Source organism: Anabrus simplex, chromosome 5, assembly GCF_040414725.1.
Source record: "Anabrus simplex isolate iqAnaSimp1 chromosome 5, ASM4041472v1, whole genome shotgun sequence".
Taxonomy (NCBI): domain Eukaryota; kingdom Metazoa; phylum Arthropoda; class Insecta; order Orthoptera; family Tettigoniidae; genus Anabrus; species Anabrus simplex.
Window position 1 is genome coordinate 279,038,337 of NC_090269.1, and position 27,384 is coordinate 279,065,720.

A 27,384-nucleotide genomic window follows, 5' to 3' on the forward strand; every position below is an offset into this window, starting at 1 on the left:
TCTAAATTTTCAACAAACTGATCCCGCATGTTTTTCAATGTAGCTTCGACTTGTGCACTAGAATCAGTAAGTTTCTTTTCGAGGCGAGTTCCAGCTTCACGGAATCGTTGCTCGATAAGGGCACTAGATTCAGTGAGTCTTTTATTAATGACTTTATCCGCTTCAGCAAACTTAGTGTCCAAGGTCCTGTCAATTTTAGAAGTTAAGTCTTCAACCTTACTATTTGACTCAGTTAACTGCGCTTGAAGTTGAGTATTTTGAGCCTGTAGTTGAGAATTAGAGTCAACTATCTGTGATTGTAGTGCGGTTATTTGTGTGTTTATTTGAGCCTGCAATTGGGAATTAGACCTATCAATCTTAGCATTCTGATCGTTAATGCTAAGCCTGAGAGCTTCGATTGCTGCAAGTAAGTTATCCATGTTTCCGGAATATTCGATAAGTCAAATACAACAAGTTCTTCGTGTTCGTAATGATTGCAGTCGGATCCTGTGCGCAAAATACAATGACTTGAATCGAACCCTGAATATTGCGATTATTACGGGCGCATCATCTGTTATTATAGCACGGCTCCAAGTTGAACCCTTGAAGTTGCGACGTCATTTATTATTATAGCACGGCTCCAAGTTGAACCCTTGAAGTTGCGACGTCATTTATTATTATAGCACGGCTCCAAAATCGAGCCCTTGAAGTTGCGACGTCATTTATTATTATAGCACGGCTCCAAAATCGAGCCCTTGAAGTTGCGGCGCCATCTATTATTTTACTATCCTCTCTGTACCAGGAAAAGTTGTGGGCAAAGGGCATAAGTAGGACCTCAGGGAGTGGAACTGGGTTTTGGAGCCGATACAGAGAAGGATAGTCTCGCAGAGCGAATAATAGATGGTAAATAATTTTTTTTCTTAAAACGATTTATTAATTTTTCACCCTGCGGTATGATTATTGACTCAAATTTTGCATAGAAATTAAATGTCGAAAATAATCTCCTTAAAAAAAAATGGCATAAATATCATTGGTTTCAAAGTCTTTCATATGTGGGAATTTCCACCTAAAGTCTTTTTAAACCTAAGCACACATTTATAATGAGAAATTATCAAAGTTTTCAGTTCTCAGTTCGTCAATCTCGATATATAGCACACTTGAAAGCCTACAGTCTTTCTACTGAAATTAAATTTATCACTTTTGAGAAATTATGAAAATTGTTCACACGCGACACTGAAGTTTCACTGTTCAAAATAAATGAAAAGGTTTAGTCAGTTTGTTACTCACTTATGACAAGAACTGTTGCTACCAAATGTCGAAAGATGGACGTCTGGAATGTTCCATGTAGAATCAGGATTGGCGATGTTGACGTTCCCAATGAGGTGATGATGGCTGGAACTGGATCACGTTGAGTTGTAGCTTGTTCGGGTGATTTTCGCACACGAAAATGGCGTATGAAGAATCACAGTTCTTTCTGTACGAAATGCTATTTACAGTCGTTATTGAAACGTTCATAATCACACAGTTCACAAAAAAAAAAAAAAAAGTAAGTCGATAAGCACAGTCTTTGAACACAGTCTGAAGTTGCTAGGGATTATTTTCTGCTAATCCTGTTACTATAATGTTATATTAACACAGAAAAGTTCTCACTTTTTCACTCAAATTACTACTGTGAGTCTTATGTTGGTGTGACGTGAATATGAGTTCTGGTAATTCTAAGTATTAGGCTCAGTAAAAGTTCAATGTTACTTGAAGTTACCTAAGTCCACACGTAATGAAATAGTTAATATTTGTACTCCAATAAGTTCACTCGCGTTACAGTCTTAAATGTCTTTAGGATTATATTGTAATCGCAACGCGGTATACTAACTGCAGTGCGACGTCCTTTAATAATTCTATCGGTGATAGAATTTCGCGTTCCGGAGATACGACGGAAAGTACTTCTACCGTGACTGCGCGAACATACTGTACGCGGGCCGGTCTCTTCGCTATCTCACTCACACAGCTGTTTGCTTGTCCTTGTACTAGTTTGCGGGCTGTCTGGCCTTGACATATATAGATACCAGCGCAGGGAGGGGTGGCGGCTCTCTCGGCCATGTGACCGTGATTACGTAATTTCGTTGAGACTTTAAATTATTATAACTCAACAACCGTTTGATGAATTAATTTGAAATTTACAGGGATTAACTTTTATGATGTTTGCTCTAATTCAGCGTTTGTCCCGTTGAAATTGGTTAAGGCGTTAAAAAGCTGTTAAAAGAAAATTTCTTTCGAGAAATATCTCTAGGGGAGGTGAGCTTCAAGCGACAGGTGACGTCACTTGACTCCGCCTAGCGCACTCGTAGGGTCTGGCACACACTGGAACATTCTTTACATGGATGTTCGTACGTCGGTCGGATCTTTAATGCTGGAAATAACATTTCTTTCAATTAACATGGACCAGGACCTAGGCCTTCCTGGTACAATACCGATGTAAAGATAGTTCCGTCCGGAAGCTGACTTCTTCTTACAGAATACTGTTGATTGCAACTGCGAGCTCGCTGCATTAGCTTTTCTGCGCCTTGATTCAATCTCACTTATATTATTATCATTCTGGGAGAACACACATCCTAAATACGTGAAATCATCTACCTGTTCCAGCTGTGTTTCACCAATCTGACATTCATTTCTTTTGGATTTCTTACCTACTGACATCAGTTTAGTCTTCAAAAGGCTAATTTTCATACCATACTCAGTGCAGCTATTTTCAGGTTCCAAGTTGTTACACTTTTACTTGTTGTTAAAATATCATTTTTCAGCATTTTCATGATATTTTAACAACAAGCACTAATGGAACATTTTAACATGATGCAACACATTTTAGAGCCTGATATTAACTTTGTCATATCTTACATGTTCTGCACATAGTTCATCCCAGATGTTTTTAACACTTTTTAATGTCGTTTGTGTGTGTTTGTACATTTGTTTTAGTTATTGGATGTTTTTGTACAGTTTTGCATTAAGGCTGATGATGGCCAGCCAAAGCCAAAACTAGTTCCAAGATTAGAAATGTAATGTAAACCCTGCATAATATAATATTGAAAAGGTGGACCATTATGACATAAGTTTAGGTATTACTGTTTAATTTCAATCTAAAAAAATTGTAGTATCACTCCAGAGGCCTCTGTGGCAAACATTTCAGTGTTCTTCTTCAAACAGCGTCACCTAACCTAACGGTATAAGCATCACAAAAACATTTCAAGCGCACATAGAGAAATTATAACCACCACCTTGCTATGAATTTACACGGGAATATTCCAATATTGAATTAGACGCAAGAAAATACAAGCTATCTTCTGAAATCAGTGAAGTATTCTGTCATATCTTGAGGTGAATTGCATTCTTACTTAATTTCAGGGTGTACCAGTTGCTTCAGCCTTTATTTCTTGCTATGAATTTACATGGGAATATTTAACTGCAGGTGGAAATCAGCTGTCGCTCCTCCAAAGACACAGTAGATTCTAATTTATTGCAATTTTTAAAATTCACATAGATTGTAAGTAAAACAAGATACTTATTAAAATGTTCTTAAGAAGATAAATACTTTGTAATTTCACCTAAGCATTGTAATACACCTGAAGATGTTCCAAATGGAATGAAACATGTACTGTATGTGATTGATTGATTGATTGATTGATTGATTGATTGATTGATTGATTGATTGATTGATTTGCTTAATGCAAATATAAGTATCAAAAAGGTGGAAATTTACTGTTATTGATTCACTAGTTAATGTACCCGTGCTTCGCAACGGGATTCTCAGAAAGACTGACTTTGTGGTTTTCCTAACCTGAAATCAACATAGGTCATTACAAAAACGTAAGTATGAATGTAGCGATTAAAAGCAATGCTATCATATAAAATACTCGATCAAATGGAAAGCCGCACGTTTTATCACTTTTAACGAACAGTGCTGCGGTTAGATTGCCGTGCCAATCTAATAGTCCAAAGTTCCAGAGCTGGGATGACCAGGCCGCAGATTGCCATGAACACTCATCTGCCATTATTCCGCTAAATATGCACACTGTTCATTCCAATCAGTGCCTCAGAGTAGGGATTGAATAGCCCGAATGCTATGATGATCCAGTGTGTTACGTACTAGTAGTATCAGAAAATTTATAAACCAGGGGAATGGCATGCTAAGGAAGAAAGTTATCTAACTCCCCAGCTACTTACCATCAATATTCAGACAGGCTGTTACACACTGTACGACTGGGCGAGTTGACCGTGTGGTTAGCGGTGCGCAGCTGTGAGCTTGCATCCGAGAGATAATGGATTCGAACCCCATTGTTGGCAGCGCTGAAGATGGTATTCCCTAGTTTCCCACTTTCACACCAGTCAAATGCTGGGCCTGTACCTTAATTAAGGCCTAAGGCACTCCTAGCCCTTTCCTATCCCATCGTCGCCATAAAACCTATCTATGTCGGTGCAACGTAAATCAAATAAAAAATACTCTGTACGCAGCAGTAATCCTATCTACCGGAGATGAGGGGCAACAGAAGACACAAAGCACATCACGACAAACAATGGTCAATGTAATGTTATTGTTGATCAATGTTATGAGCTTTCTATATTGTAGGCCTTCACATTTAGTTTTCTTTCGACTCTGTGATTTGTAAAATATTTTATACCATAAACTGTAGTTTCTTATTCTCCGACTTTACATACCGATTTTCATTAAATACTGTTTACCCATTTTCTCGTTACTCGGCGCTGATATGGACTTAGTAACAAAAATCCATGAATACCTTTGTGATCATAGCCAGTACGGTAACAATGTATAAGACATGAATAATAGGAAATTTAATACTGTATAACCTTAGTTATGTAGCATTCATCGATTACACCTCTAATAAGAAATATTTGAGAATTACATTTTAGGCCTTCCCCTAAACTACCATTTCACTCAGCGTGAATAAAATAATTTACAGCCTAGACTATAGTGACTTATTTCCTGACTTTGCATACCGATTTTCATCAAGATAGGACTACTGATAACAACAATATTTGAGAATTGAATTTTACGCCTTCTCCTAAACTACCATTTTTCTCAGCGTGAATACAATTATTGATAGCCTAGATTGTAGCAACTTATTCCCCAACTTTGCATACCCATTTTCTTTAAAATACGACCACTAATAACATAAATAGTTGAGAATTCAATTTTAGGCCTTCCCCTAAACTACCATTTCACTCAGCGTGAGCAAAATGATTTATAGCCTAGATTGTAGAGGCTCATCCCCGGACTTCACATACTGATTTTCATTAGACCACTAATAACATAAATAGTTGAGAATTCAATTTTAGGCCTTCCCCTAAACTACCATTTCACTCAGCGTGAGCAAAATGATTTATAGCCTAGATTGTATAGGTTCATTCCCCGACTTCACATACCGATTTTCATTAAATTCTCTTCAACCGTTTTCTCGTGATGCGTGTACATACATACAGATAGACAGACAGAAATTACGGAAAAGTAAAAAGTGCATTTTCTTGTTACTATGGACATGACCGATACAGAAATACCATTATTTTCAAATTCTGAGCAATGTACAGACAAAACTCTTATTTTATGTATATAGATTGTATGTATTACTAATCGACTCTAACATCGCCTTCAAATGTCGACGTAAGAGCTTGCAACAGAAAACGTTACCGAAGGTCGCATTTTGTCACATACGCTTCAGCTCTCTTATTCAAACAGCGTCAGCTAACCTAATTTAACTGCGTATGTACCATCAAGTGCCAGTAGAAAAGTGATAAACTTCTTGCTATAAATTCACATGATAAAAGCCTTTCTGAAATTTAATCCTACGCGAGAAAATATAAAATAACCTCTGAAATCAATTCTGCACTCTGCCATATCTTGAGGTACTGCAGTATTTAGCTTTAAAATTAAGCAATCGTTTACTTCAGCCTTTATTTTTAACGCGTTAACAACTGTTGTCGGACATGTTATTTACTCACTTATTATGAAAACATGTTCTCCTCTTTCATTTTCACTTTTCTTTACGGAACAGCAGTCGACGGGTATTACTAATCAACTCCGACATCGCCTTCGAATAATATATGAATTATAATGCAGTAGAGATTTCCACCTATTCAATACTAAGATGTATTTACAATATTTACATTACATGGGACTAGTTTCAACCCTCCTCGGGGTCATCATCAGCCATGTTAAAACATACACAATGTATGGCGAAATCCCAAAACATGTGTTTTAAACACTAAGAATCTTATGGATATATAATTTACAATATGAAGTGTGGTTGAAATGTTCCAAATGAAAATGAGAGATATTACGTGTGATGCAGGTGAGTAAAAATTAATACAAGTAAATAATACATAATAAGAAGTCTGGAATAAAAGTATAAATAAGGTGCCCTGTGTTGTAAAAATGTATTCACTCATGGAATTCGGTAGGTCCTGTTAATAATGAACACAATGTAAAATGACATATATAAAAATATACAAGTATGTATAATGTCTGGGTAGTAAAATGTGATACTCTCTAGATGCAGAGTCGACTTTACACTGTATCATCTTAAGCAGAGAATTTGGCAGTTGGTATATTAAGTAACCAAGCCATGTTGATGGGCTGCGTTGTTGATTGTTGGAGTTATGCTGAATGTGAAGTTATTTTGAATTCTTGTTAAGAAGAAAGTAGACACTGCGCGTGGAGATATTAATTGGTGGAATTCTCAGTTCATAGCTGAAACCAAATTGGACCTAATAAAATTGAGGAAAGCCAGTAAAAAGCAAAGTACGCAGAAAGAGGAAAAGATTACCATAAAGTGAAAGGACACTTACCTCGCGCTGCAGTGTGTGTAGTATAGCTGATAGTGTGCGACTGGTGGCGGGAAGAGAAATATGGACGGGGAGGAGGGCATGCGTATGTGGGTTAGGTAGAGTGGAGGTGGCTTAGGAAGAGTGAGTTTAAATAAGGTGGGAATTCCAGCATCTGAAAGAACAGTTCGGTGAACATTGAAGAACCTTGGCTTCGAGAACTGCAGGCCAGCAAAGAAACCAAAGCTCACAGAAAGGATGAAGAATCAAAGGTTCCAGTGGGCCAAAAAGTACAGGAACTTCACTGCTGATGACTGGAGGAAGGTGAGTGAGGGGGTGGAAGGGGGGGGAGGCAGTTAAGGCGGAGCTGAAGGGTGCGGGAGAAATGGCAACCCCCTCCCATCCCAAGCCACCTCCACCCTACCTAACCCGCATGTGCCTGCCCTCCTCCCCGCCCATATTTCTCTTCCCGCCACCAGTCGCACACTATCAGCTATACTACAGGTACACACACCACAGCGCGAGGTAAGTGTCCTTTCACTTTATGGTAATCTTTTCCTCTTTCCGCGTACTTTGCTTTTTACTGGCTTTTCTCAATTTTATTAGGTCCAATTTGGTTTCCGCTATAACAAAGACGTGTGACGAGTGAGAATTCCGGGTAGGAAATTCCAGAATAACAACTGAAGAGGGTTCAGCTGCTATTTCAGTTACAGAAGTGTGATATGAATTTTGTTTTGTTCGTCTAACATAGACAAACAAATGAGCTTTCAATGAGTAATGCACAATTTAAGGCTCAGTTTATAGCAGTATATAACTGGGACACCTTATTTGTAAGAATTACAGAGATCAACGTGGGGACTTCCGACTTACATCAATGTTTATTCAAGCAACAGATGAAAGTACTTGTTTAATTGGTTTATAGGACCTCTACCATATGTACTAACTTTGGTTGTAACGAGGATGCTAGGAATACATTCTCTGCGTCTCTCAGTAATAAACATACTGTATAACGTGGAGAAAGGGCCCCTAATTTTGCACACCAACATTCATTAAAGGCAGTATCATGCAAATATTTGCCCAAGTCAGAAGAAAAGTCATATTATGCAATATTAAAGTCCAAATATTCACTATTAAATCCAAAATCTTCAAAATATGCATTATGCATGAATTTTCACCTAAAAAAGCCAAAACATGCAAACATGCACGGAAAAAGAATGGTTATTTGGAATTGTTAAGCCATAAAACGAATATTTGCAAAGTTTGAGAAGTGTAACCAGCTTATTTAAAAACATGCATTTGCATGGAAATCCAGGCTCTAGTGATTAGTATGTAGCAAAGCTGGATTAGCACCGGTAAGGAAGATCACTTTACCTCATCTGGAACTCCTTGTCGCATTAGTGGGCGCGAGACTTTTACAGTATTTCTGTAATGCCACAAATTATGCTATTACAAAGGCAACAGTGTGGACTGACTCTACTATTACACTTGGTTGAATCCGCAGCGAACCTCATCATGGGAATGCATTCATCTGCAATTGCGTTACCGAGATCATCTCGTACACTTCACCAATACAGCGGATGCAGTGTTCAGGACTTAGTAATCCGGCAGACCATTTATCAAGAGGAATTCAAGCCCAAGATCTACATTTGACTGAAACATGGTGGTATGGACCTAACTGGCTTCGAGCTTCACCACAGCACTGGCCTCAAGATTTCATATCTGAGCACAGTACACTCCCAGAATTTAGGACAACTACTCACCAAACACCATTACCACTCAAAATCCCCTTCTTGATATTCCCAAGTACAGTTCCTACTTCAAACTACTCCGTTTAATAGGATGGATTTTTCGTTTCGTGAATACATACGTAAACAGAGAATACTTTACGGCGAACTAACAGCTTCTGAATTGGAAACTAGTCGAGATTACCTAATTGACTGAAACATGGTGGTGTGGACCTAACTGGCTTCAAGCTTCACCACAGCACTGGCCTCAAGATTTCATATCTGAGCACAATACACTCTCAGAATTTAGGAGAACTACTCATCAAACACTTGCCATTACCACTCAGAATGATTTCCTGAGGAGTATAAAGCTTTATGGGAGCATTTACCACTGCCAAAGAACTCTACCAACCATTTCTGCAAGACAGTATGATCCATGTAGGAGGTCGACTTCAGTTCACTGAAACATCATTTAATGAGAGACATCCACTCCTTCTTGATGGCAATCATCATTTCTCTTGCTTATTGATCCAAGAAATTCATATTAAACTACATCGCCTGGGACTGCAAGTAGTACTTTCGGAACTTCGGTCACAATTCTGGATTGTTCAAGCTGAACAGGCCATCAAGAAAGTTCTTTGAATGTATTTACTATGCAACCTTGCAAATAACCCTCACGGACAAGCCCCTGAAGCTCCATTACCAGCTGACCGCATTTGGTATATAACTCCATTTTAAGTCACAGGTTTGGATTTCACTGGCCCGCTGTATGCAAAGCAAAGCAACACTCTACAAAAGGTGTATGTCTTATTACTCACTTGTGCCACTGTTCGAGCTGTTCACCTGGAACTTACTTCTGACTTGACTGTAGACAAATTCTTACTCGCCTTTCAGTGCTTCACCAGTCATAGAGGAGTTCCACACATGGTATATTCAGACAACACTACTACCTTCCGTGCAGCCAATAAGGCACTCGTAGAAATACCTACCATAAAACGGGGTAGCTTCGGCCACTTTCTCATATATTTAAAAAATTAAAATGTGATATATTCCCTCTAATTTTCTGAAAAATATAATATAAGTTCTGCCATGTTTATTCTTCATTTTTAAATATGAACATAATTCTAAATGTTATTCAGTAATGAATTATGATTATCGAAAGAGTGGCCGGAGTTACCCCATGCTTTGGGGTAACTTGAGCCGCCATAAATATAACTCAAGAAATGTTTTCTTCGATGTAGTGTTACTTCGGCCACCATGAATGTTTTTAAAAACCTGCAAAATGCCCAGTATCAACAATCACAAACAAATTAAAACGATTTGTAGTGAAACAGATGTACAGTGGTCAAATTCACATTTTCCCGAAAGAAGAAACTATTTTATTTAGCCTAAGCATACAAGCATTGTATGATATTACAAATTACATGTTGCTTTGCATAAATATTTGTAATGGTACAAAAGATAATAAATAAAAGATACGAAAATCATAAATCCCAATTGTATGGAGAGAAAAGGAGATTGGAAAAGAAGCAATCTTGTAGAATGTCCTCATAATACACTGTCTTCTAAATCAGAAAATATCTGGACTGTCAATCAAGTTTTTGAATGTGTATCATCCATGACAACTGATATCCGTCTATTTATCATTGAAAATGGAAACCGTCTTTCCCGTCCCTTTCAGGATAAACTTCCCCGTTTATTAATCTTTTCTAAAGCGTTCTTGAAGTAAAGAGGATTGTAATTACAATACCCACGGCCACGTAATGTTTTCCTGAATGTTCTTGGCATGGCCGAAGTTATCCTGGAAGAGGGCAACTTTTTCCACAAAACTATTCCCTGAAAAACCTATTAGAATAAAATGCATCAAATTTTGTTGATCAGTTACCAGACGTACTTACATTTAACCCCATAAACCACTGGAATGGAGAATCGAATGCTGGGGCTAGAGAACAGTTTGTTTCCTGCTGTTACCAGACAAGGCAATAGTCAGGCTGGAAAAAAAAATAGTTTCACTCAACAATGAGCCCACCAATGTTCTTTGGATTACCGAGTGTTGATAGAGCATTCTATTGTATGTGCATTTTAGTTGTTGCAAGTGGTTCTTCTTTTTCAGTATAGGAGGCAGGAGAAAATAAGTGTTGCTATCCATCAGTGGCCGAAGTTACCCCACTTTACGGTACTATCCTTCAACAAAACTAAACTTCCCAATGCTTTGCAACCAATGGAATCAGCTGGATATTCATTGTTCCACGTGCTGCTTGGTGGGGAGGATGGTGGGAGCGTATGATTGGCACAGTTAAGCAGTGTATTAGACCGGTCTTAGGACACAGACTAGTGAACCATGAAACACTTAGCACAATTCTGGACAGTATGAAGGCCGCAATAAATTCACGTCCATTACTCCAGGATGAAGGCCCTACCACTTCAACTCCTGGTCACTTCCTAAACCTCGGGACGACGATTGACTTATATCCCTACTGGACCGTACTGCACAAAGACTTAAAACAAAAATTCCGACTTCAACAACAAGCAACAGACGATCCTATGAAAAGATGGACCAAGGAATATCTCTTGGAACTAAGAAATGAAAATCATGTCCAGTAGACACATGGAAGAGCAGGTCACTTACGCGTGGGAGATGTAATTCTTCTACAGAATGACTTACACCACTGTCATGTGGGAGAAAGCACTCATCCAAGAGTTACGACAAGGAGGAGATGGCCACATCAGGACACTGATACTCTGCACAACTGATGGACATCAGATTACACGTCCAGGGTGGGGAGGATGTGGGAGATTGTAACTGATAACTTGTGCATACTCTCTGAACATCTAACCAACCAACCAACCAACCAACCAACCAACCAACCAACCAACCAACCAACCCACCCCATGGCGCAACAGCCCCGAAGGGCCAGGGCCTACCAAGCGGCCGCTGCTCAGCCCGAAGGCCTGCAGATTATGGGGTGTCGTGTGGTCAGCACGATGTATCCTCTCGGCCGTTATTTTTGGCTTTCTAGACCGGGGCCGCTATCTCACCATCAGATAGCTTCTCAATCGTAATCACGTAGGCTGAGTGGACCTCCAACCAGCCCTCAGGTGCAGGTAAAAATCCCTGACCTGGCCGGGAATCAAAAACCCGGGGCCCTTGGGTAAGAGGCAGGCACACTACCCCTACACCGCAGTGCCGGCCTCTGAACATCTGGGACTATTATTTGGATACGTTGTTGTATTATCTGTCATTTTTAGATTCACCTAAATACAAGATGGTAGTATGTAGTAGACCTGAAGTGTTTTCGTTTTCATTGCATCTATTCACTACACTGAGGAACTGGTACCATCAGTACAACAGCAGGTCCTCCAGTTGGTGTACACTGCTGGGTAGTGGTGATGTAGCAGGAATCCGCTTCTCCAAGTGGAACCAAGCATGTTCAGTGCGGTCCACTGCCTTAAAGCATATTTGTTGTCAGGCTTCTTGAACCAGTCCTGCGCGATCCTGGCAGTGTGGCATGGCACATTGTCCTGTTGGAAGTGGCATCACTATCAGGAAACACTGTTAACGTGAACAAATGGGCTTGGTTTCCAATAACATCCAGATACCGGGTAGCTGTTATGGATTGGTGTACCGGAGTAATGGGCCCCAATCTGTCCCATGAAAACATTGCCAAGATCATCACACCTCTTTCACCAGCGTGTCTCCGCCCAACTTTGCAACTACGTACCATAGCCTCCAATGGAAATCAGGATGCACACGCTCAGTTGTCAGCATGATGAACCAAGAATGTAGATTCATCAGACCATCGAACCTTTTACCAATCATCCACAGTACTCTGGCAATGATTTTGTGCCCCCCTGATGTGCTGCTTTCGGTGGAGTGCAGGCAGCATTGGAGTATGACTAGATCGTCAGCTCTCCAGTCCTATGCACAGCAATGTTCAATGAACTATGTGCTGGAAACATTGGCCTGGTACCTGTTGGCGTCTTGAACTGTAGCCCCACAGTCACTCTGAACAATATGCAACAGCCTCCACTGGTCTCTGGCATCAATGAGGTGCTGTTGACACACAGCTGGATGATAGATCATTGTTTGCCCATCGTTGCACCACTTTCAATGCGTGTTCACAACACCAGTATGAGACAAGCCCACAAGCTGTGCTGTTTTAGTGATGGTGTTACCAAGTTGTTGTGTCATCACAATTTGCCCTTTATCAAACATGGAAAGATCGGCTACTTTTCCCATTCTGACGCCGGAGACACTACTGATGATATAGATGTTGATTCCCAAGCCTGTAGACCTGCCATATATAAATTATGCTACGAGTATGCGTCATGTCTCCCTTCTCTAGGCGTACTAAATGCTCTCAGGTCATTGTTATCTTAATGCAGTGACTCGTCGGTGTATTAGATTATTCAAATGCCATCCTGGTCTCAAGAGCAAAGTCTTAGCTAGAATATTTGGCAGTCATGTCAATTAAACTATGTAGAATCAAACACTGCTATCGTAATTAAAGATGTGCTAAGTAGCATATACCACTCTAACATAGAACTCTGCAGCCATTTCAGAATGCCAACCTATTGTTACTCATAGAGCAGAATGACCCCAGTTGGTACACACACAAAGTTATATTTGAGAATGGATGACGATAGTTCCCTTATTGCTGTATGTAAGTCTCTAGTGCTCACACGGTGGGTAGTCTGGCTCGCTGGTATTAGCTAGTACGGGTGATACTCCTGATTGACAGGCCTCACTTTTGCTTGGCTCCACACGCTCAGTCATTTTGCACAGCAACTACACGCAGACAGGTTCGACCACACACTCTGTTAGAAATCACAGTGCACGACAACTGTTCTGTGGCTCGACTTCAGATGGGGCCATTAACTCACACAATCAAGACAGTCAACTCAGTTATCTCACAGTCAATGTAACTGTTCCACACACTGAACTACTCAACACTGACAACTAAACAGCAACAACATAACAGTGCTAACCAGCACTACAATACTCCTCATAATTACAACAGCGTTCCCACTCCACTCTCACCATGCGTTTCACGCACTGACTCAACGTCAGTACACCAACAACACTCTAGGATGACGATACGCTGACAAAGACTTCAGTGGGACACCCATCACACCAATAGCTCTGACAACAGCTGTCCAACTCCCACTCACTGTCTGTTTGAAGTGAGCCTGTTTTATATCCTTGGTGGTAGAGTTCCAGACTTTTCGCAGTGCGGTCGGAATGAGAACATTCTGGTTACGTTGTCCAGAAGATCAAAGAGAACAATAGAGGGGAGAGGCTGTCACTATGACCTCCAGCTGGGAGTTCTCAGCTGACTCACTAGTTCCTTCCTGGAAATACCAAAAGGGGCTACATACAGAGGGCTGGCATGTAACACCATTCATTCATTCATTCATTCACATCTCAGAATATATTGTAATAAGAATATTGTAGGAGTTTCTTAATTAAGATAATTCAGATGAAAATCTTTTTTTTTTTCTTGATTTTAGTCATGAGAATTAGGAAAGTGAACCCCTTGATAAAAAAAAATATGTTGGATGTTTCATGATTAATTACAGGTGAAAGCAAACAAGCCAGCCTTACAGTACACCGACTCCCATCCTCCTGTCCATGACTAAACATCCCCTGAAACAAAAGAGGAAAGATAACATTCGAGTGATGTATGGAATCAGTATACTTTCATTATTTTTTTTATTCAGACGAAGACTGAAATAATTATGTGGAATTTGAAGAATTTCTAGGATTTGAATAAACATTCTCTTACAAAACAAAACATAAAACCTGTGGTACAGAAAACACATTAAGGGCCTTGGCGTACCAACTGAGTGCCATGTGGCCAGGCATTATGATGTTCTCAGTCCAGCAACCTCTGCTGGCTTTAAAACCACAATCTTGGTATCTAGAGGCCACTCTCCACTAATGATCCATAAAGGAACCTCATCCTTTGGTATCCTAAATAATACAAAACATACATACATACATACATACATACATACATACATACATCATCATTATAGACTGTTATGCCTTTCAGCGTTCAGTCTGCAAGCCTCTATGAATTTACTAAACGTCGCCACAATCCTCTATTTGCAATTAGTGCTTTGGCCTCATATAGTTCTATACCTCTTATCCTTAAATCATTAGAAACTGAGTCTAACCATCATCGTCTTGGTCTCCCTCTACTTCTCTTACCCTCCATAACAGAGTCCATTATTCTCTTAGGTAACCTATCCTCCTCCATTCGCCTCGCATGACCCCACCAACGAAGCCAGTTTATGTGCACAGCTTCATCCATCGAGTTCATTCCTAAATTAGCCTCTATCTCCTCATTTTGAGTACCCTCCTACCATTGTTCCCATCTGTTTGTATCAGCAATCATTCTCGCTACTTTTATGCCTGTTACTTCTAACTTATGAATAAGATATCCTGAGTCCACCCAGCTTTCACTCCCGTAAGGACCGAGCTCGATAGCTGCAGTCGCTTAATTGCGGCCAGTAACAAGTAATCGGGAGATAGTGGGTTCGAGCCCCACTGTCGGCAGCCCTGAAGGTGGTTTTCCGTGGTTTCCCATTTTCACACCAGGCAAATGCCGGGGCTGTACCGTAATTAAGGCCACGGCCGCTTCCTTCCAGTTCCTAGGCCTTTCGTATCCCACCGTCGCCATAAGACATATCTGTGTCGGTGCGACGCAAAGCAAATAGCAAAAAAAAAACTCCCGTAAGGCAAAGTTGGTCTGGAAGCAGACCGATGTAAAGATAGTTTTGTCTGGGAACAGAATACTGTTGATCGCAACTGCAAGTTCACTGCATTAGCTTTACTACACCTTGATTCAATATCACTTACTATATTACCATCCTGGGAGAACACACAACCTAAATACTTGAAATTATTGACCTGTTTTAGCTTTGTACCACCAATCTGACATTCAGTTCTGTTCAGTTTCTTACCTACTGACATCAATTTAGTCTTCGAAAGGCTAATTTTCATACCGAACTCATTGCACCTATTTTCAAGTTCCAAGATATTAGACTGCAGGCTTTCGGCACAATCTGCCATTAAGACCAAGTCGTCAGCATAGGCCAGACTGCCTATTACATTTCCACCTAACTGAATCCCTCCCTGCCATTTTATATCTTTCAGCAGATGATCCATGTAAACTACGAACAGCAAAGGTAAAAGATTACAGCCTTGTCTAACCCCTGTAAGTACCCTGAACCAAGAACTCATTCTACCATCAATTCTCACTGAAGCCCAGTTGTCAACATAAATGCCTTTGATTGATTTTAATAATCTATCATTAATTCCATAGTATCCCAGTATGGCAAACATCTTTTCCCTCGGTACCCTGTCGTATACTTCCTCTAGATCTACGAAACATAAACACAACTGCCTCTTCCCCTCGTAGCATTTTTCAATTACCTGGCGCATACTGAAAATCTCATCCTGACAGACCCTCTGTGGTCTGAAACCACACTGGTTTTCATCCAACTTCCTCTCAACGACTGATCGCACCCTCCCTTCCAAGATGCCAGTGAATACTTTGCCTGGTATACTAATCAATGAGATACCTCGATAGTTGTTGCAATCCTTCCTGTTCCCTTGCTTATAGATAGGTGCAATTACTGCTTTTGTCCAATCTGAAGGTACCTTACCAACACTCCTTGCTAATCTTACTACTCTATGAAGCCATTTCATCCCTGCCTTTCCACTATACTTCACCATTTCAGGTCTAATTTCATCTATTCCTGCTGCTTTATGAAAATGGATTTTCTTTACCATTCTTTCCACTTCCTCAAGCATAATTTCACCAACATCATTTTCCTCCTCCCCATGAGCTTGGCTGTTCACAACACCACCAGGAAGATTTCCTTTTACGTTGAAAAGATGTTCAAAATATTCCCTCCACCTCTCCAGTGATTCCCTATGAGTTCACCTGAATTACTCAAAACACTGTTCATTTCCTTTTTCCCCTCCCTTCCTAAGATTCTTTATTACTGTCCAGAAAGGTTTCCCTGCTGCTTTACCTAGACTTTCCAGGTTATTACTAAAATCTTCCCACGACTTCTTCTTGGATTGAGCAACTATTTGTTTCACTCTGTTTCTTTCATCTACGTACAAATCTCTGTCTGCCTCGGCCCTTGTTTGGAGCCATTTCTGATAAGCCTTCTTTTTACATTTATAAGCTGCTCTCACTTCATCATTCCACCAAGATGTTCGCCTTTTCCCATCTTTTCACACAGTTGTTCCTAGGCATTTCCTTGCTGTTTCTACTACAGCATCCCTGTATGCCACCCATTCTCCTTCTATTTTCTGAACTTGCTTACTGTCTACTCTTCAAAACTTCTCACTAATCATATCCATGTACTTCTGTCTAATTTCCTCGTCCTGGAGATTTTCTACCCGTATTCGTTTGCAGACAGATTTCACTTTCTCTACTCTAGGCCTAGAGATACTTAGTTTACTACAGATTAGGTAGTGGTCTGTATCATCGAAAAATCCCCAGAAAACTCGTACATTCCTAACAGATTTCCTGAATTTGAAGTCGGTTAAGATGTATTCTATTATGGATATGGTACCCCTAGCCTCCCATGTGTAGCGGTGAATAGCCTTATGCTTGAAGAATTTATTCATAACTGCTAAACCCATTCTAGCACACAAGTCCAGCAAATGCTTCCCATTCCCTTTAGCTTCCATATCTTTCCCACATTTACCAATCACCTTTTCATATCCTTCAGTTTTATTTCCAACTCTTGCATTGAAATCGCCCATTAGCACTATTCTATGCTTGCTGTTGACCCTGACCACGATGTCACTCAATGCTTCATAAAACTTGTCAACGTCATCCTCATCTGCACCCTCACATGGTGAAAACATTGAGACAATTCTCGTCCTAATTCTTCCAACTGCCAAATATACCCACATCATTCGCTCATTTACGTGCCTAACAGAAACTATGTTGCTTGCAGTGGTATTCCTGATAAACAACCTTACCCCATACTCTGCCCTTCCCTTTCTAACGCCCGTCAAGTACACTTTATAATCTCCTACCTCTTCCTCGTTATTTCCCCTTTCCCGAATATCACTTACTCCAACACATCCAGATGCATCCTCTTTGCTGACTCAGCCAGTTCTACCTTCTTTCTTCCATAAGCCCCCATTAATATTGATAGCTCCCCATCGAATTCCTTTTTGTTCGGCAAGTTGCTTCCAAGGAGGCCCTCGCCTGTCAAATGGGAGTGGGACTCCGTTACTCCCATAGGTCCGAGGCTTGCTTAAAATGTTCTGAGCTCGGTAAATTCATGAAGTAGGATGCTACCCTACTTCCACATAGTCCAAGTAAGGATCTCTCCTCTAACAGGTTATGGAATACCGGTGGATTGTATAGTCCTAGCCGCCTGAGCACAAGGAGGGCCATGACTCAGAATATGTCCGAGATGCCCACTTCCATTCCATAGCAACTGGTATGCCAACTCTCAGGACCACTTACTAGGCCACTCAGCCGTTGCCCATGGTTCACGAACTAGGACGTGACTACAGTAACCCACACCATCCAGAATAAAAGAAAACAGAAGTAGTTCAATGTAGCTGTTATAGATATTTGCACAGTTGTGGAATGTATTAAAGCATTTGACATGTTGATATGCTAACAATTCAGTGCTCTGGAGAGCTGTTAGAAGCATATGTTTTTGTTAGATATCAATCACAACCTAAATTATGACATGCCAGGCCTGTCCTCGTTGACCCTGAAATCAACATACTTTATCACCAGAAGAGGATATATTGTGGTGTAGGAATTAATTGTCATTGTACAAAGTACATAGATGACACTTTACTGTGTATAGACATAAACCATACTTTAGAAATCTTACACATTTATGCTACTCCATCTCATATTCTGACATGTTCTGCAGCAAGCTTTTAGTCATAATCTGCCTTTGCAACAAAGATGCCATTGTAAGTGTACTGTATATTCTTCATGTCTACAAAGTGAGGCCATCTGTTACTCTCCTGATACATCTCAATTGCTAGGTCTGCCTGAAAATGTTGGCTTTAACAAGCTCTTTTCGATTTAAATCATCACCAGATTTCATTAATTAAAGGGATTTTTTAAAAAATTTATTATGTAATAGCCTTTTCAAGTCAGATATTGTTCTTGTTTTCAGATCCAGCTTTCTTCCCTCAGCGCTGCACAGATGTGATTTATAATGGAAAAGCAATAGGCAAACTTGGCATTCTCCACCCTGATGTGATAGCTAAGTTTCAGTACAAGATGCCTGTCAGCTGTTTTGAAATTGACTTGGAAGTATTCTTATGATGATAAAGATGATATAAAAGGAAATTGTTATCTTGTGGAGCATTTTGGGAATGTGTGGATTTTCTCCGTGCAACAGTAATAAGTTCGGATTGCTGCACATCTAATGTTGAGCCCTGGTGGTGAATACATCGTATTTATGGTGGTAATTTTAAATATTTTTCCAGTATCTCAGTCATTGTCAGAACAGGAAGTCTGTGTGTAAAAAGAATGTTGGAACTCAGAACTTCTGTTTGTGACATATGGGAAATCTATTACTACCTCAAGTATAAGGGGTGAAATAACTGCTTGTAAACTTGTTTGAGTATTCCCCTCAATTAATTTGTTTTTGAAGGATGTAGTGTTCCATAAAAAAGAACACGTTCCAAACTGTTGAAAAATTGGAGTTTCAGGTAGGAAGAATGCAGCAGTGTGAAAGGTGAAAAAGAACTTAAAGATTTGATTTAGATATGTAAAAATATTCATAGATTCACCTTGGATGCATAATGTTCTCCTCCTGTACTCCCTTTATACTAACAGTTTGTAAACCGTATGAGTAAGAAATCCAAGGTGAACAGCCAGAACCTGTTCTCAAATAGTTATGTAAGTTTTGTAACTTATTAGTCAAATTATATGTAGAAAATTATAGTATTAGTAGTCCTCACTAAACAGTTTCTCATTTTAGTTTGTTCCACTCTGATTTTAATGCTGATGATGTCCTATGTTCCAGAACATGTCTAAATTTATCCTCACCTGTGAAGAAACTTTTAAATATCTGTTGTATGAAAGAGAATTGAAGCAAGAGATGTGCCATGAAAACATTATGACCTTCAATTGCACAGTTACCCTAAAAGTCCAGGTCTAAACCTGGATTACTTTTTATTTTGAAATGGAAAGTGTTTGCCTTCTGTCTAAAAACTTAGTACAGCTATTTATATAAGCTACCATCTCATAACATTTTCTTCTTACCAGTGCCCACATAAAGTTCTGATAATAGATCCCAACTTTCTGGGATCTTCTCTTTAACATATTGAGGGCGGGCCCCAAACAGAGGCTGCTACGCCATGTAGACTGGATGATTCAAGCCTCCAAGAAAAAAAATACACTGCTGCACTCAAACTACTGTAACGTTGAAAGTATTCAAGATATCAACCTCAAACTTGGAAAATGCACTCGCTAGGTTACTTGATTGAAAGGTGGAGTCCCTTCCTATTTCTAATTGTGTAGTTCGTCAATACGGATATGAAGATCATAGATTACGAGGTTGCTTAGTAGCCTGTACAGTGTGACACCTTTCAAAGCAGTACCATTAGTGGCTCCATTTAAGAGTCTTTCTAAGCACATTGTAGTAGGAATACCCTGTTTGGGTCTTTCTGTACGTGTTGAATTCAAGTATGTAAGGATTTCTCTTTACAGTTACTCCCCATTTAGTGTTAGCCGTTAATCATTAGAAATATTCAATTCACTGTCACTTGGTACCTATGATAACTGGTCTGCATGTAATTAATCACAAATATCGGTATCTGTCAGCAGTTGAATGTGCTGCGCTATGTTGACATCCACGCTGGAGCTCCAGGGAATTGCTGTACATATCCAATATTATTTTATTAAATACGTGTAGTTTTAAAGAAAGTACGATGCAGCGAAAGTGATAGTTTATATTCCATGATTACATCATTTGGAACTCATAATCTCGCCCACAATTGTATCATTGATCAAGGAAATACGAGATGCATAAAAGCGAGAATTCTTGTTGCCCGTCACCTACTGTCAGCTGTGAAACTACGAGAATTCTCAAGGCTTGTCACCCATGAGGCACATCAGATAAGGAATCTGCATGTAAATGTTGAAATGTTTTGTCGCCACACAAGGCATGTTACCATGGGCGCACTATTTTGACAGTTGTCTCTAGGTGCGCGTATAAGATCACCCATTTACGTATGTTGAGTCATAAGTCATGGCAACTATTTTTTTTCTCGCGAACAGGAGACAACACGGAAAATCTAAGTTATGCATTTGGAAACATACGGTGTGTACTTGTGTATGATGCCACCAGGTGTATGTAAACAACAGTGTGGATCTAAGCATGCCCCCAAGTTCAGTGTGTGAGCGAGAGCATCGCAAAATGGAAGTCAACAAGCAGGAGCAACGATCATATATTAAAATAGCAGTTCTCCGCGACAGAAATGCACGCCAATGCCATGCAGAGCCTTGGGTGATTATTTTGAAGGTCTGTAACCAGTGGAGACCTGTCCTTTGTACGTAGTCTTGTGTATTTGCTATGTATACTATAATAAAACAGTGATTACCAATGGCCTGTGTTCTGTCACTTTCCTACGAGAATCTCCTGAAGTCAGAATTTATCTTCAGGCACTATGCATAAATACATGCCCTATATTTCCAAATGCACATCTTCTGTGTTGTCTCCTGTTCACGAGAAAAAATAATAATTGCAATGGCTTATGACTCGACTCCTGTATATAGGTTGTTTTCATGGTTACAGTGGTCGTAAAAGTGAAAAAAAGGTATCTGCACTTACATCACTGATCCTACTACTCCATGATACGATGGCAAATAGTTCAAACTCTAGCTAACAGCCAGCGCAACAAGGTGAAAACTAAACCAGTACGTAAAATTGGAGATTTCCAGGGCCCATCCACAACCGCTGGCCTCAGTAATACAGAGATCTCCAGGCCCAGTTTTCAATGTGTTAAATGCACTCGGAAAGGCTTATTGTAATCTAACAGTATTGTGCAGTGTCATTGTGCACTGATGCAATAATTTTAAGTTGTCACCCTAGAGTGGACTCAGGATTGAAATAATTTAATTGATAAAACAGCATAAACTTTAGAGTTAACAGCAATGTTGCATACTTCATATTAATTTTACCTAAGTAATATCCATGGTTATTAAGAAATTTGATTTCCTTTACAAAATGCATCACAACTACAGTTATTTACTGGCAATACGTTGAAACCATTAAACACTTATTGACATTTTTAGTCGAATATGTTTCTCTTAATTTAATAGAGGAAATCTGCTGTTACAACATTCAAGAAAGCACAGGAACAGGCTTTTATGATGTGATTAATTCAGTCACTTTAAAAATAAAATGTTCAACTCCCCCCCTTCACTGTCTGACTTCATAGTGCATTTGGTACCTCTTAACTCAGGCAGGAAACACAATGGGAGATACTCCTCCATTAAAAATTCTGCAATCCAGAATCCTCAAGTTCTAATAAGATTGGGGAGAGATTATGAATTGACCAAGATAATTTATAAAGGAAATATAAAATATAGGACTAATAAATAGAAAACATTCTCCCTGCATTTGTTCAGGGCCCATAACTTCCACTGATGTCGTTCCTATGAAAAGAACATCAATATTTTATTGTTGCTTTATTCATTAGTAAATTACTTCTATTACATTCTTTCACTCTGATGACCTCACACGAAAAAATAGTTTGATTAGCCTTGATTCTTGATTTGCATCATAGAGTAAGCTTCTTCCCTATTCTTTCAAAGCCAGACTCGTATGGCAGAATGCTGACCTTTTGACCTAAAGTAGATGGATTCAATTCCAGCTCATTCCAGTGGTGTTTGAAAGTGCTCAAATATGCCAGCCTCATGTCAGTAGACCTACTAGCATGAAAGAGAACTCATTCAGGACAAAATTCTGGCACCTTAGCAGCTCTGAAAAGTGTAAAAGTAGTTTGTGGGACATAAAATAAGAAACATGATTTTAATTCTCTTAAAGGAAAGCACAAGTAGTGTGTTGTCTTATTAGCTCAAGAAATCTGACCAGCCTGACAGTTTAAATTTGTAAGTTTTGCAAGAATAATTGTTATATTTAAGACGAAAGGTAAAAATTAATTTATTACAATTACACATTTTGAGCGTGCTTTGAAATTGATTTATGAGTGAGATTTGAATCATCCATGTGAGGATAAAATATCATTGAACTCGGAAGAAATACAGTGGAACCACAAAAATTCAAAATATAATTTATTTGTTTTGTTCAGAGACTTAATTTGTAAATTAATTGTAGAGATTAAGACAAGGTGTCAGTAAGTGTGCAGTTGATGATTCATTGCATGCAGTAATGAAATATTAGAACTCTTCTGTAATTTATGTAGGATTATATCGTATATTATATACTGACGAGATATTTTGAACCATGGTTTCTGCGGGCTAGAAATGTTGGTGAAAATTTGTGGGATGAAATATTTTATATCTACTGGTTTGTTTTATATATATATTGCTACTTTCTACTTTGTCTTTGCCATCTTTCAATCTTTCACTTGAAGTTACTTGTAAAGGTTACTACCTAATAATGGACACATTTAAAATATTTGGTGAAATAATGATTAATTAATATTTGATTTTATCTGGAAAAGTTGATCATGTTTTACACCAAGTTTGTGACCTGTAACATATAATCTACTAATCCATTACCACTATATCAATATTAAAATTCAATTTATTGCATTAAAAGTATAAAAAATAGAAATATACTTTTGTTTTGCTGCAGAGAATGGTGAGATGTAATCGACTATTTAAATTTGATTTTGTTTGACATTTTTTGTGAAATACAATGGGGATATGAATAGCATTCAGTGACAGACAACCCGAAGTATAAATTTGATAATTTTTTTTAAATCTCATATACAAATTAAATGTTTGCATGTATAAATGGATCCATTCCGTAGTAAATAGTACATGAAAGTGAACAAAATGCTATAAGTTTTTTTGTGTATTGGAGGCACCTGAATACAGATTTTTAAGACAAGATTCTTATTCTTACACAACAAAATAAGACTCAAGAACGGATAGCCTTAATTCAAAAAATACTCAATTATGCAAACCTCATCAAAGAAAATATATTTTTGAAACATGGTTCATGTATGAGGAAATCTTAAAATGTATTTTTGTCAGTTTTGTACTGATTTTAACATAATTATTCAGAAATCTTTCAATCTTTTTGATGAAACACCATTCTGCCTCTTCTCAAATTATGCCCATGTAGTTATGTCTACAAGTTGGTTTTACATGACGTCATGAATATTAAGAACATTTGGAAACACAATGCTGTCTAGTTTGCGTATCACCATTTTGTCATGAAATTAATATTTCATATGCTGTTTTGATATTCCTATATTCTCCTTCAAAAATTGCACTGTCATTAAATCATTCTCTGCATTCTGGTACATCATAATAATTACTGTTTATTCTAGAGTTAAAGCATTTCTTTCTTCATTTGGCACTGAAGGTGTCCAAACTATTTCTGGATCATTAGAAATGGAGGTAATTTATTCATGTTCAGGGATGTGAAGCTGTATGATATGCTGGTTAATCTGCATCATTTTCTGGCAATGATTTTATCACAGCTCTTTTATTAAAATTTTCTTAATGGTCCTTGAGTTGCCTTCAATTATTCTTAAAGGAGTAATTATTCATGCAACTTCTTCAGTTGTGCTATATTCAATCCTGGTGGAAATTTTCTGAAGAACGGTATTCTTATTCGAAGGAACAGCGTTAATCTGGTGTCACTAAATCTTTTCTTGGCTTATCCTGTTCTATTCAAGTACTCTTTTCTTTTCATACTCTGTTCCAATCAGAGTAAATCCCCACCTTGCTGAAGTTAGAAGTCCTTCAACTAAATATCCTCTTCTTGAGCATTAAGTATTGTTTGACTTCCATATTGAAGGGTTCATTTTCCTTTTACACTCCCTTGCATCATAATATGTGGCACTGGATATCGTTCAGATACAATTGCTAAACTTATAGGCCTCCCAACATTAACAGCATTTATATTTACCAGTATATGTATATTTAATAAACAATGGGAGAAACTTACTTAAGTGCTATCAGAATGCAATGATTTGTAGATCTTACAGTATTGCATAAACTACTATCCTGCCTTATCAAATAAACAGAACAGAAAATGTGCAAATTTTTAATAGTAACCATGGCAGTCAACTCCACCTGCTGTGGTCAGCTTCTCCTACTTCTACAGTTCCTTTATCATTTCCGTAGCATATTAAATATTACTTATAAACTGTTTGTATTAGGAAATATTTCAAGAATAAGTCTAAAATGTATTTCATGGTGGCATTACAGGTTTGATATTCCTTTATGATAAAACGTTTGGAAACTTCTTTTATATTTGTGTTCACTTTATAATATTAGTTGCATACTTATTGGTACATGTCAGAATACATCCTAAAAAATAGAAACCATCCTAGGATACTTTTAAGACTGAAAATATCTCTGAACATAAACTGGAAAAGATCTTAAGTATTCATGTGTTGTTTTTTTTTTTTTTCTCAAGAACAGTAGCATCACTTGCATTTATCTGTATTTATTTCTACTGTTTCCTTTATTTTACATTGTTCACGTAAAGTAGAAGTTTTCAGAGCTAGAGAATGTACGAAATGTCCTTGTCATTTCTGGAAGAAGAAAGCCATTCTTGAACCTTCATAGAAACTTCATCAATGTTAGCTGGTACTGTAATTGAATGAGGTTGAATAAAATTACTTTTTTACATTTGAAACATATTTTTATTTCATTTAGCCATCATTCCAGTTCCTATAGTTCCAGTTATGGTTTAAGTGTAATGAGGTTCATCTAAGTAGAATGCCAATGTATTGCCTAATTGAGGCATCTAGTTTCAAAACTGGACACGTTCAAACTATTTTTCAATAAATGATCATCTGATTGAGCTAAATTGGAGGTCAGCAAGAGGAATGCCAAGTGGGAGAACATAGAGGAATAGAAACTATACTTTGACAGGAAGAAGTTGCGAGTGCTTGTACACCGCACCCGGGAAGCTGGAGCTGGAAAATGATGATGATGATGATGATGATGATGATGATGATGATGATGATGATGATGATGCATCATTGTTATAAAATATTCTATGGCATATGTCTATACAACCTGGGAAGATGAAGATGTCTGATTCTGAAACTTGGTGCCTCAGTTATATGTGCAGGAATTATATTTTATTGAGCTCTTTCCTGATGTGAAGGGAACCTAAAGTTGCAGACATACTTCTGTTGCTATAACATGTCAGAATACATCCTAAAAAATAGATTCTGATTCTGACACTAGATGCCTTGGTTATATGTGCAGGAATTATATTTTATTGAGCTCTTTCCTGATGTGAAGGGAACCTAAAGTTGCAGACATACTTCTGTTGCTATAACAACATCTGAGCTCGTAGATCAGGCCTGCACAACTGAATGATACCAGGCAATGTGGCCTAGAAGCTACTCAATTATTTAAGCTTTGCATTCATATCCTGAACGTCGATAGCAAGCAGCTAAGTATCTGAAATATCTATAGTATATATATGTATACTATATCTGCTCAGGGCCATTTCCTTCTCACTGAACATTTGCATCTATGACTTTGTCATTGCCTTCCCCACAGCAGTCGCAGCATCTCCCTCTCTGCCGACTGAATGCAAGGTCTTCAACTCTAGCGGTGTAATAGTATCGTGTCTTACAGTGGAGCACATTTTTGTGTACTTAGTAACATATACCATGTCAGTGGAAGAACAGGGAGAAGTCGTGGGCAAGTATGTAATTCATTATCAACATGAATATGGCGGTCTACTGAGAGGAAGACAGAAATATTCAAAGTCAAGTGTAAACCTATGAAACTCCAGGTGCATAACCTTAGTTTTTTTTAAATGACATTCTCCATTCATTGTTGCTTCTTATAATTAAAAGAGGAGAAATGTTCAAACATTAAGTTCATGACTATTTTTTTAGGAGGAGAATGGAAGAGAAGCTACAGTTTGTGCAAGTTAATACATCACTCTTCAAACAATGAAGAAATCCCGGCCGTTTTCTTACAGTAAATTCATAAATACATTTTAAGTGCATCCCTAACACTGGGTCCAAACCAAATGTGGACATTTGAGGGGATTGGTCTTTCTAGGATGTTATCATCTAACACATAGACAACCTTGTGGAGGATACTGAAGAGCAAGTTACTGGAAAGTGGGACACTTCATATCTTGTTCTTTGACTCTTGATAAGATTATAGATATTTCAGATACTTCGCTGCTTGCTATCTATGTTCAGGATGTGAATGCAAAGCTTAAATAATTGAGTAGCTTCTAGATCCCGTGCCCATTTCTGGCACTACAAACTGCATTGGGAACGCTTTACTTCCATTGCCATGGTTGGTGCTCCAAATGTAATCGGTTCTAAAGGAGGACTCGCTGGTCGAGTTCAGGATGCAGTGCAATGTTTTTCAGGAATTTGAAGTCCCATAATAATAATAATAATAATAATAATAATAATGGCATGTGGGCTCCGAAGAGGCCTGGTGCAGGTCTTTCAAGTTGACACCGTATAGACGACCTGCACATCTATGAGGATGGGGCCCTACCTATGATGAATTCTAATGATGAAAACGGCATACTTACCCATCCCCCGAGCCATCAGAATTAACCAATGAAGGAAATCCCATTACATCTATGCATTGCATTATACATCAGGAGAATGTGTGTGCAAAATCTGTTGACC

At 38.6% G+C, this 27,384-nt stretch overlaps 1 protein-coding gene across 3 annotated transcripts in view; it reads left to right on the forward strand.

The window, feature by feature from the left end:
* beta-PheRS (phenylalanine--tRNA ligase beta subunit) overlaps nt 1-25,380 on the forward strand; it is a 156,364-nt gene extending 130,984 nt beyond the window's left edge. For all 3 annotated transcript variants that reach the window (XM_067147399.2, XM_067147401.2, XM_067147400.2), the window contains one exon: nt 18,717-25,380. In XM_067147399.2, coding sequence (XP_067003500.2) covers nt 18,717-18,868 — 152 coding nt within the window. In that variant the 3' untranslated portion in view covers nt 18,869-25,380. The remainder of the gene's footprint in view (nt 1-18,716) is intronic.
* Nucleotides 25,381-27,384: the final 2,004 nt, after the last annotated feature.